This window comes from Hippoglossus hippoglossus, chromosome 22 (assembly GCF_009819705.1).
Source record: "Hippoglossus hippoglossus isolate fHipHip1 chromosome 22, fHipHip1.pri, whole genome shotgun sequence".
NCBI lineage: Eukaryota > Metazoa > Chordata > Actinopteri > Pleuronectiformes > Pleuronectidae > Hippoglossus > Hippoglossus hippoglossus.
Window position 1 is genome coordinate 23,974,736 of NC_047172.1, and position 12,794 is coordinate 23,987,529.

Sequence of the window (12,794 nt, forward strand, 5' to 3'; positions counted from 1 at the left end):
TGGATGGAGCCTTATGCCCTGGATACTGTATATAACTGCGGGGCGTAAACCTAGGTTCTCCTAACACAGCTGTTCAGGGGCCGAGGGTTTGGGTTCGGCAGGAGCTGGCCTATCACAGTAAAATGCTTGATTGAATTGTCGACTTGTGTCTCTGCACCATGGGAGCTCCGAAGGCATGTTCCACCACAGCTGGCTCCTGGTGGGGCACCATGATGTGAGCTCTGGGGCCGCCAAAATCAATGACAATAGTTTTTCCTGGATACGAAGTATGAGGCAAGGTATTAGAAGGAGAAGGTGTAGAGGAGGGGCCTTGGGGTTATGAGTGGTGAGAGATTGCATCCACCCCGGTGAAGGCCTCTTCTGCACACTCATGTAGAACCATGTGTGCACTTTGTGTTTTCCCGCAACCGAAACAGGAGGATCCACCACTGCTCTCCCAAACTTTAGCGAGTCATGGATTCATCTTCCACTCACTCTGTAGTGACCAGCATGCCCCTGATCAAAGGCCCGATTTGCACTGGTCATGAAGGTCGAAGTCCATGAGGAGGGGAAGAGATGTTGAATACCCATCTTCTATGTTCATTCTTTTATTAACTGCAAAAAACATGCTACAGAAAAAGATGGGACCAGAACTTGTTTGATGCAGGGGTTATATAGTGTACTATAGAGGTGGACCTGATTGGGGCGGTGTTATATCCTGTGGAAGGTTATTTAACTACCAATAATAATGTGAAACCATTCTGTGGGGGAACACTTTACCTTAAACTGCATACACTGATTAAAGGAACAAAAACAATCAGAGTAAATCCTAAATCCTAAGAAACGTAAAACTATGCATGTGTGCCATGAAGACTTTCAGTTGCTGCCATAAGGAATGTGTGTGATTGCCTGTATGTAAAAGAAACAGGAGAAAACCTGGGTTTATTTCAGAAGCCATCAGACTGGTGAACGGTAACAGTGCAAGGGATGCTCAGTTTACTATGATGAATACATTTGCACTTTAAGCTTATTCATCCTCGTTTAGGCATTTTGGAATTTGATATATTTGATTTTTGTATTTTGTACATTTCTTTAGATTGGTCGACATTAATCTTGTCTTTGTATGTGGATGAATTGTCTGTGCACTTTTGTTTGCCCCTGCCTTGAATTGCCAGTTAGGGGATGTAATGGAAATTTTGTAATTTGTGCGTGTGATACAGCATGATCTCGCACAAGGGTCTTCCACAGAGACGTGAAGGCAGGATGTGTCCCACACTGATGAGAAACCAGGAGGGTAATAAATACCTTTAGATACCCATGGGAGGGGGCCTGTGGGTATAAGGGAAGAGACCTCTCCTCTGTTCTTGGCTCATTTGTACATTCAGGTGATTGTACTGTGAGTCCATCTGCAGTGTTAGTGACCTACTGGCAAAGTCGGGCAGCAACGAGGTTGAAGTCAATTGGATGTCAGTTGTTGAAAATTTCTAAAAAGATAATCCTCCATTTACAGATAAGTCAGTTAGCTGGTGGTCTTTTAGTTGCTTATTTGGAATTATCGGCATAATAAGCTAACATTACAATGGATCATGATGTGACAGTCTTTGCCCACATAGACTTTAGACTAAATAGATCTGACAATTAGTATCTATTTCTCTTAGCACCGTTTTTATTGTTGGGTTACTAGGTTTGTCTGAACTAGAAAGAAACCCCAGCTGACCGTGTGCAGGTGTCAGGCTTGGTTGTATGAGTGTAACAATATTACAATCATAATGCAACATACAGGACTACAATATGTGCTATCTTAATGCTACATCAAATTCTGTGCTTAGCATCATGTCAGAACGTGACTTACGATGGACAGCCAATGTGTGATAATGATCATTAATATGTTGTTCCATATTGGAGATGGGAGTGGATGATCAGATCACACTTTTAATAACACAATCTGACCCATGCCCCTTGGGGGTGGGTTTCCAATAGCAACACGACAAGGATAATACTCTGCTCATGACACATTATCTGCTGCATGTGTAATAACATGTGAACTGGCCCAGCAGGGACACCTTTTCATGAAGGACCCTGCCAGCTTAGAGGCACACTGGACAAAAACCTGGTGTTTTGCTGTCCTTGCACTGTAACTCTTCTGAGACTTGACCACAGTGACAGTTATAATGTTCTTATTTTAGGATTAGTATTATGATTATTTAATTTACTTCAGTTGTATAGTAACTGTAGGCATGTCATGTTTTTTATTGCTTTTATAGAGCTGTGATTGCCTTTTGTGCTAATAGACATTGAATGAGTTAATAACGATACACAAACCAACAGAGGTCTCAATGGAATGAACAAGATTTCCAATTAGCCTGAATATTGGTTATTGCTATTTCCCATACAGGCATCAGTTTCTTTATGAGGTATACCCAGATGAAACATACGCTGTCTCATACAGCAGACCTATAATGAATGTCCCAAAGTGTTGAGTGTGCATTACATAACAGCTTAATGTAGTAGCTGTAATGAGGCAAATAGGAGCTGATGAGAAGGAGGCTTGCAGATCAGAAAGAGGCTGGCAAATCAAAATGAGGACTTGTTTCAAACTCCAACAAGGAGTGGATCAAAACTAGCATAGTTGTTCCTATATGACCATTTATAATAGAGTTCAAAACATTGGTCCTGCTGACAGGTCTCCAGTCTGTGATCTGGTCAACACCAGCTCCTGGTTTTCCAACAACCAGCCTGCAATCCAGCGGTCTACCAGTACAGCGCTGACACTCACCAGGTGAGTGAGGTGTTCTACCGAACGCACATATGACCAGACTTTTATCCACCCTTTTCTGCTTTTTATAAAATCAAAATCTCTTACAATCCTTTTATTTTAGAAGTTAATGACTTTACAACGCTTCGATAATGTTACTGTGAGTCTCATGAGACTCTTGCACTGACCTAAGAACAGTTTTACAAGAGTTTGATGACGCTGCATGTGGAAGCAACAGTGTCAGTAAATTGATTCATGACACTAAAATCAGGCCATCAACCGGTTCATAATAGAGCGGTCAGATTTTTACAAAATGATTATTGCAGCCAAAAGAGTTCACAGTAACAAAATCAAATCATGTGTGTTTGAAACTTATTTGTTTGCAGTTGAGGCTTTCAAGGGTTTGAGGCCATTTACATTTTACTGTGTGTGTGTGTGTGTGTGTGTGTGTGTGTGTGTGTGTGTGTGTGTGTGTGTGTGTGTGTGTGTGTGTGTGTGTTTGTCTGTGTGTGTGTGTGTCTGTGTGTGTGTGTGTGTGTGTGTGTGTGTGTGTGTGTGTTTGGGACTTACCATATCTGTGTCAGACACTGGACCAAAGCTGGTCACATAGATGTCAGTCTTCACTTCAGTTACGCGGTCTGTGAGGACAAAGGATGACATTTAGTGTTGAAAAACGTAGTACATGACAGAAACTAACTTTTATGACTTGTTTTCAAATTGTATTTATTTAGCCCATATTCACAAATCACAATTTGCCTCAAAGGGCTTAACAAGGTGTGACATCCTCTGTCCTTAACCCTCAACAAGAGTAAGGAGTAATTTGTCCAAATTAAAGAAACAGAGACAGACACATCCTGACATTTAGTGCTCAAGATGAATCAAGCGTCAAAAACACCACAAGAGTATCTTTCATGTGACCCAATATCTTCAGCTTGCAGCACAACTTTTATGGTATTTATTTCAAGTCCAAACCCAAACTGATATCATCTCCTTCAGAAACACAGACAACCTTCTCCAACTGTATTTAATGGCAGACCAGCACTCTGTGTACAATTGGTGTTTAAGAACCAGCATTTGGATTTGTTAAAGAAGATGTTTAGATGAAACGCAATCTATTCATAATGTTGCTGGACATTATTTCACACCTAAATAGGTAGTGAACACAACAATGACTTATTATGATCTTAAACAATTACCATGGTAAAAAGTTAGCAAGTTAGCGGAGCCATTTTCGACAACCACCTGATAAATCTACTGTCAGACCAATATTCACTCTCCATTTGACTGAATCTGAATTTTTTCTTCTCATTTCCTTCTTAAATTTTGTTTCTTAGCAGTTTGGCCAAGGTCCATCCCAGTTTAGGGGTGTGTACCTGCTGGGGAGATGGAAAAAGAACCCCCCCCCCGAAGGTGTCAGGGGAGTAGGGGGAGATTGGGGGGCAGGCGAACACCTACAGCAGCAGAGGGTGAACCTGAAAATAAGTCAAGAATCCATAAAGGGGGGAAAGAGAAAAAAGGGCTGACGAAGAATTAACTCCATTCTGGATGGTCCGGTGGGTCAGGTTCTGGAGCACAGTGAATTATGACAATGTTCTTTAAAAACTCCACCGCAGCACGGACAAATGACTGTTTCATTCCCTCTGAAGAGCACCTCAGCTTAACAGGTCTGTTACTAAAGAATGTGTTCATTCATTTACACACCCTGAAACAGATGGACTGATATTTGTGGAATTAGTCGGTAGAAATGATTTCTCCTATCTCTGTAGTTGACTGATTTATTGTTGTTGCAGGTGAAAATAAGACGCACATTTAAATCAGTCTTTAAAACATATAAATTAATTATTTCTGGAAATAGTTTTAGTGAGTCCATTAGCTCCTTTGATATTATTAGCCTATATTATCTCTTTCCGAAGTGTGAATTGAACTTCTGCCAGTGATGGTGCTCTCTCCAGATCAGGGTCTGCTCTCGGCAGCCACACTCTGTCTATCCTCAGGTGTACGTGGGGCTGCACTGAGCCCCTCTCAGGTCATGTCTCGTTTTTTAATTGTGCATGTTAGCCCTGCATGGATCCAACAGTTTGGACCCGTGAGGACCTGTGAAATGCACAGTGAGTTTAAAGTTACTGCTGCCAGAGAAAATGTAATAGATAAGATAAGAGCTCTGACAATGAACCAAAGTACTGAGCTGAAAGGAGAAAAAAACTAATCTCTGGAGCTGAGAGAAACTTAAAGCATTGAGGGATAATTTTCCAGATGATACACTATTAAAAAATATATATATATTGATTATAGCTGGTTTAGGACTCGGTTACACATACGCAAAATATTTCAGAGGTGAACCTTCGCCTTGCGTTCACTTCAATCTGTGAGAGCGAGGAGGTGATTAAAATACTGGCTTTGCAAATCACAGTGTAACTTCGCAAGGAGTTCAACTTTGGTGAACTTTGACCTGCGATATTCGCTTTGAATTCACGTATGTGTGAGCAGATCACACGCTAATGCTCGAAGGCCATTTTGTGATCATATGAGTAGTACAAACATCCCTTTAACGGCTCAGTCACAGAGAAAATTGCACTTCTCTCCATTCTCCATTCTCTTCTTTGTTCATCCATGAGTCAAACATCGGTATCTGAAGCTGCACGGTGGAAGAGGCTAACTTCACGTTCACTCAGCTTCATTATGTTCATGACTCTGTTCTTAATGTCACTGAAATATGAACGCAGAGCGAGGTGCCACATTTCATCAGACTGTCGAGGAGCACTACAAACCAAGCTCTGAGTGATTCCTGTGTGTGGAGGTATGTTGCAGTAATCTGTCGGCCTCACAGTGTCTGGGATCATTTACTCTACAACTAACACAGTAGGGTTTTTTCTCAGTTCTCCTCCATGTCATTGAGCTGTAGTTTGAACTCAACCCATAATCCTACTCCCACTCTCAACAAAATATTAAGCTGAGAGCAACCCTCAAGGCTGTTGATACCCACACAACCACACAGGATTTTCCACAGACACACAAATTAACTTGACACTCAAAAGAGAGACAACACACTTATAGGATCCTTAATCATCTACTGGTAGTTGGTAACCTAAAGTGTGCAGAAGACCTTCATATACAGTATGTAGGGAAATTTAACATCTTGTCCTTTGTTCTAAAATAATTCTAATCCAAAACGAAAAGAGACATTTTTGAAAAACAGTAGGTTTTGTAAATCTATGCAAATTTTCTAAGAAAGGCCAAATCCTCTGATTACACAACATTCCATTTGCCCTCCAATCATTGAATCTATGTCCTGTCTCTCACAACTGAAATCGCTGCTACTCATCTGCCTGCTTTCAGAAATGTGATTAGCTCCACCTCCCCAGCCACCTCCTCTATTAGCTCTAACATGTAACATGCATTTTGAAGGATTTGAGCATGTGTTTAGAATGTTAATTAGATGTTGTGCAAGTGTGTCAAGCTGCTGTCAATGCATTCTGTTGCACTGACACGGTTCAGAAATGGACAAGCGAGGCCTGACTGAAGTGTAAGGGAGCTGGAAGGGACGGGATCTGTCTTTTTGGATTATTCACTTTTGGTGGTGGTGACATCAGGCCCAACCAAGAGGACTTGACATCAGCTGGTCCAAGCTGAGACAGGTAACAAATCAGTAAATATGTGCTGGCTTGTTGCATGCACCAAACTACAGTACATTAAACCTTAACCTTAAAAATCTCAAACTTAAATGAAGGTGAATGTAAAGTTGGGCTGAAGCCTCTATGACAAAATACAGGCTGTAATAGATAACGACGCCACACTGCACAACCTTTTTGATGCATATGATTATGTGTGTAATGTGAGGATTGTGAATTTAGTTGGAAAAATGTGAAAGCATTTGACAACATTATTTAAAAGCCTCTTTGATCCATTAGCAAGCACTTTTGAGATGGCCCCCATAACTTCAGCTCCTCACTTTCTGGCCATGCCATGCTTCAGGTCAGCCGTTTTCAGACTTGACCTCTGGAGGAACTCCGGTTGATTGGGTCCGGACATTCTCCAGTTTGCCTTCCACACCTGAGCAACGCAGCGGGAGATTCTCCACTCAGACGCGTTCACAAGAGCAACAAATCCTCTGGAACGTTGGAGATCACGTGTTTTTGTTTCCAGCACATCGTCACCAGTGTCGGCTCTTGTCACCGCAAACTCTCGACATCTCCATCGAGGTTTTTTGCATTTTTGCATTTTTGCATCTGTGGCATGTTAGAAAGAGTTCCTGCGGAGACTCTGGAGGCTCTCACTCAGACAGTTACGTTCACATATGCAACCCCTTCAGAGAAGCTCTGGAGGATCTCAGGTTCAGTGCATGTCTGAAAGCAGCTTATGAGGAATATTCCTGTCTCTCTCTTCAGGGTTTTTTTAATTCTTCACTTGTCTCTGGTTCATAAAAAATACATGCAGAGGGGAGTAAAACATAGAGAATGCATTTTGCAACAACGAACTAATTGAGTCTGACTTTCATTGAGAACACTGCTTTCCCATTTAAGGTCTGCAGAGATTATACTGTGAAGACATTCAAACTCATGTATCCAACTGCTTTCCCGACACTTCCATTAGGTGACGTCCCACCTTTACCCCTCCTCACACACATCCTCATCTCTTTAGTTTCCCTAACGTTAAGCGGGAGGTTATGATCTCTACACCGACTAACACCGTTGGACATCTCCCTCCTATTTGTCGACTCATCACATTTAGACACTTGTCCTGCAACCACTTTAGTGTCATCAGCAAGTTTTTATACTTTTACTGAGTCATCATCAGAGGAAGCCAGTCGTCCTGTCAAGCCCCAGTTTTAATTTGTAAGTGACTGAGAAAGAATGTTGCTGATTTGGTTCCTGTCTGAATCTAAATACAGGTTCTTCGTTTTTCACAACCCAGACCTGGTGTGTTTGTGTAACGGGACACATGAAGGGTTTATGCTGTTAAGTAAGTGAACTATCAATAATACAACCAATATAATGAACACCAGGTCTTTGGATACTTGGTACATCTTTAAATACCACAATCAAACGCAGTACAATACATCAGCTCTGCCATTGATTCTCCCTTACAAAGATACTATGATGAAATAATCTCAATATATGTACATGTAATAATGATAATAAAATAATGCTCAGCTTTTGCAGGCTTTGTCAGGAATTCACTTTGTATCTGAGGAGGACACCTCTGAATATAATGCAGTCAAGTGCAGCACCATCACTATGAATTGAGAGCTCTCACATTTAACTGACACCTTTAGTGTCAACAGAACCTGAGCGTTACAGGCATGACAATAAATGTCATGTTGCATCAAATTACATTAAACTGTGGAAGTGAAGCTAATAAAGTGGGTGCTGAGTGTGTGTTTGTAATTTAATTCTATTACACTGAGGCCTTTATGGAGGACTCCTGTCGTAGAGGTTAAGTAAGAGGTTGTCCTGTTGTTTTTTATCTGATCCTGTATTTGCTGTCGATGCACTTCCTTCATGTTTACCAGCTGTACTGGCACATGTCTGTTGTACTGACAAGTGCAAGTGGTGCTTGTCCACAGCCTTACATTACTCATGTCATACTCTCTCTCTCTCTGTAACAGACTGTTGTGATTCACAAATTAATTCAGTTAATTCTACTTTACTAGTGTTAAGCTGCTTGAGGCAAACTCAAAGTTTCCTGTGCACATCTTTCAAATTAAAATGCCCCCAACTTTTCCTGGAAGGCTTTTTATTCAAGTTTCACTCATAGAAGCTGAACAGCCTTTGATAGAAATGGAAGAGTGGAAGTGACTTATTTACTTATTGAAAACAGAAATTGTGCTTAAAAAAAACCCTCCTACCTGACTATTGAGCTGTATTATTTATAGTTTATTATTGTAAATTAATATTCAGTGTTCTCTTTTTCATTTTTAGGACAGTTTGCATTTACTGACAGGACAGTTCCAGTGTAAAATGGGGAAAGAAGGCTGTAAGATACACAGCAAATGGCTGGATCGGAATCAAACCTGTGGCAGCTGCCTCTTCACACCCGCTAGCTCACCTGGTAACACGGTGAAGCCACGTTGTCTTGGCTCTAAAAAAAGGCACTTGAGGTGTCTCTAGTTGCACTGATACAAAAGTTGAAAGATCTATATGTTTATCAACACTTTTTTTACTATGTAGCTTTGCGGTGCATAGACACCTTACAAACTCGGGTGTGTTTGCCTGGTTTCGGTGGTTCTTTCGATTGCTGAGATAAAATCCGCTGGTGTGCACCAAAGAACAGTCTCTGAACACGTCAATTGTGGTCTGAAAGCAACCAAGCAGCGCACAGTTTTAGCATGAATTTATGTCTCATCTATTTAGAAATATCCTTCTGCTGTGTGTGAACTGTTCAGGAGGTGATTTGTATATGTGATGTACAGTTTAAAGTTGTATACTAAATAAAAAATCTGTTTGTTACCATGGTAACCCACACGCACATCAGCACTTAAGTGTGGGGACTTTACCGTGGTCAGACAGTCAGATGCAGTTCACACTGAATATTCCTATACTTTTTGTCCTGTATCTATCTTTTTGTCATTTTTTACATCATGTAATTGATTTGCAATTAGATGAGGTGTGAAAGCACCACAACTCTCAAATCCAATGCACATATTTTCTGTCATTTAATAAAGCAATGAGGCACTTTCAAAACAATCTATGGAGGCAATAATGAAAGTAATCAATATTGCCTCCATCGTGTGCCTGGAAATGCAGTCAACACATTGGGGCACACAGGCTTCCACTTTACATTTTAATTTTGTTATAAACTTAAAATGTACATCATAAAATACCTTTGCTTCGATTTGTTCTACTTACAAAAGTGTTAGAAAAACACCTCAATTTGTTCCATGGAGCTTTCATACACATTCATGGCTTTAACTCTTGATCCAGTTGGATAAACTAACTCTGATGATGATGTCAGAATGATGTCATTAGTGTTATGTCAGTTTACGCTTGGTGACTTCAGATATATTACACAGTCTGAGTTACAAACTACAGGTGCAGACTCAGTCAGGGAATAATTATCAATGTATGTCAATCTGTGTCAATTTAATTTGGACATTTCTTACCTCATGAGAACTTTATTTTGAGAGTTTAGAAGTTGTAAGGAGAAGCACTCTACTGGTGCACATACATATATGTGTAAGTCTCCCCTGTCTTACCTCCCAGGCCTGGTCTCAATCTGTTGTCATATCCATCCAGCAGACTGTCCAGGATCTTGGTGAAGGTTGTGATGTCGATGGTTTTACGTGTTGAATTGGAATCTGCTCTTGACCTAAATAAAAGACAAACAGAAAGCAAGAAGAAAATAAATAACTCTACATTTACAAGAATAGATTCAAGCACTACAGAGAACTATAGGTGAAAGCACATGATCACCAAAATTAATTTAAAAAAGAAGCATATTCTTGAAATAATAAGTCCAACCATTGTCCATCAATCATTGTGATGTCATTAGATAAAGAGCAAGGTAAGTTTAGGGGGCGTGGTTTGATTGACATGCCTGGTCTTGATTGATGAACAAACAGTTTGGACCATGCCTACCTGGAAAGTGATATATCAGCAAATAGAGTAGCATGCACATTGTTTTGATTTAGTTGTGTTCTAAACTGCTCTACTGCTGTTAAATACAGCTCACCATAATTATCATTCTGATATCCAGTTGTTTTGTAAGTTATTGTTTATTTTCTTCGTAGTTTCAAATTGTATGCACTTCATATACATTTTTTACTTTAAGTATAATTTGTAGAATGTGTTTCAAAAGTTGGTGAGTTTTTTTCGGAGGTGACCTGAAGATCATCACCACCAAAATGAATATCTGTTAACCAGTAATGTTAGTATTGCCTAAGTAATGCAAAGCTTTCAATTTCCCTGTAGATCTATGTTCCAATCCTAACCTATGGTCACAAGCACTGGACCAAAAGGAATGAGAGTGCAAATACAAATGGCCAACATTAGCTTTCGCCTTAGGAGGGTTCGGAGTAGAACTACTGCTCCTTTACGTCGAGCTTAGATACTTGGCGCCTTCCATTGGTGCAGAGGTCAGTAAGTGCTGCATAGCATTCCTCTAATGGAAGTGTAATACTCCTTTCTGTGTTCGCCTACTTGGCCTATGAGGAATTAATATTTAAGTGACAGTAAATCTTTAATTGTTCATTAAATTCATAAACGAGTTAAACAGTCAATGGATGAACACATTTAATATAGTTTAATACATATACATTTACAATATTTGAACTGGCATAAAATAGCCTCCTTGTTTTTCTGTGTTAAAAGATGCAATGTGACAGTTTAATGCACACAGAGATTTTACTTCTTAAAAGGCCAGCGTGTTACAGATTTTTTCCGCTTTAACAATTTATAACATAGGTATTAATCTAATGGGTCATAAAAGAGGTGTGTTGCACTGCAGCAGATGAGAGGAGACGGTATGGGAAGATATGGACTTATAAATCTCCTTCGTTTTTTATTCTCCTTTTAGATGAATAAATAACCTGGGCGATATATTCCATAGGATATTTGACATGTTTTCTGTCCCACAAAATGAATGATTTTCATGGAGGCATAATTATACTCATGTTCACACACATGGATGAGGATTTTAACTTTCAGAAACTGTTCGACTGTTACTCCCACAATCTCATTAATTCAATTAAGTGCATCGTGATGGGTAACAAGGATTCAATTGCTAAAGTTATTTTTCCCTATATAGATATTGATAAGAACGTCATTTTGAAACGTAAAATACGACAGATAACAATGTGTTACATGTCATGTTTCGCTGATATGCAAACAATCATTAAATTGGTATATTTATCCATGGGGTCTGGCATTGCGCTTTCCGCCTGGAGTTGGAGTGCACGGAGCCATCATTTCAAAAGGAGCGTGTTATTATGAATCCGCATGTAAACACGGTTCCCTCATGTCAGTGGGGCTTTGTTTGCAGGGATCCACCACCTCCGCTCGACTAAACCCTCCGTCAAACAGCCTTTAACCCGAGGAGAAGCCAGAGAGTCGCGCCTGCTGCCTTTGTGCGCGGAGCGGAGCGAGTTTGATCCATTTCTCCGTTAAGACGCACAGCACTGACACACAACTCACCGGGTCTGCCACAGCACGATCAGAGAGAGCAGCACAGACATGGAGTAGGAGCTCCATCGTCCTCTCATTGCTGATGCCTGCAAACAAGACGGGAGAGCGGAGCACATTTCAGCTGTGACAGTTCAATGGAGCCACACAGGAGACAAACATCCCACTGGTCCAGACGCTTCACACCGGAGTTCACTTCATCCAACACTGTCTCCATGCACAACCCTTGGTTTGGCACAATTCATCCAATTGATGCGCCACAGCCACATCCCTCCTACCTGAGACGCGACAGGTGTCCCCGAGGTTGCCAAGAGAGACTGGACTACGTCAGGACACCGCGGAGACGAGCAGGGAAAAGAGAGAAGAAGGGTTTCCCAGAGAGAGAGAGGGAGGGAGAGAGAGAGAGATAGAGAGAGAGAGGAGTGTGGTCACTGTCCGTCCATTCCAACTCCTCCAAGAGAGTCCCCCCCTCAGCTGAAGCACACTGTGACCTGAGAGCAGCTCTGTCACTGAGGCACACGGAGGCACACTGAGGCACTGAGTGCTCTGTGGGCACGGACCCCTTTCAGTCCCTCATAACGAGGTGTTCATCTGTGCGCACGACTGCGCGTGACGACTTTAAACCGCGTGCAAGTTGCATAAAATCACCTGGAATGACACAAATGGATGCTAATAGCTGATGAAGGGTCTTGAATGGATTCATTTCAATTAACATGCACACACTGTTCCTGATGATAATATTCCATTAAATGTTAACTCGGTTCCTTATGTGACTATTAGACAAATGTAATTGTTTTTGAGCTTCTAGAGACAGAAAAAGAACTTTGGGCTTCACCTTGGATGTTTGTTATAATGTAAACCAGCCACTCATTGCAAAAAAACAAGTCAGCACGATTTGCAAACCAAAATTACTATCATTCAGAAATGTGATGAAACTACAATGG

General features: G+C 40.9%; 1 protein-coding gene across 2 annotated transcripts in view; it reads right to left on the minus strand.

Moving 5' to 3' along the window:
* gabra2a (gamma-aminobutyric acid type A receptor subunit alpha2a) overlaps positions 1-12,298 on the minus strand; it is a 39,269-nt gene extending 26,971 nt beyond the window's left edge. Inside the window, exons 1-4 of one of the 2 annotated variants that reach the window (XM_034576402.1) lie at positions 12,129-12,298; positions 11,863-11,939; positions 9,927-10,039; positions 3,305-3,372 (exon numbers count right to left, since the gene is read on the minus strand). In XM_034576402.1, the coding sequence (XP_034432293.1) occupies positions 3,305-3,372; positions 9,927-10,039; positions 11,863-11,930 (249 nt within the window). In that variant the 5' untranslated portion in view covers positions 11,931-11,939; positions 12,129-12,298. Of the gene's footprint in view, positions 1-3,304; positions 3,373-9,926; positions 10,040-11,862; positions 12,060-12,128 lie in introns of those variants that run through there. The other variant, XM_034576401.1, reaches the window with a different exon arrangement.
* Positions 12,299-12,794: the final 496 nt, after the last annotated feature.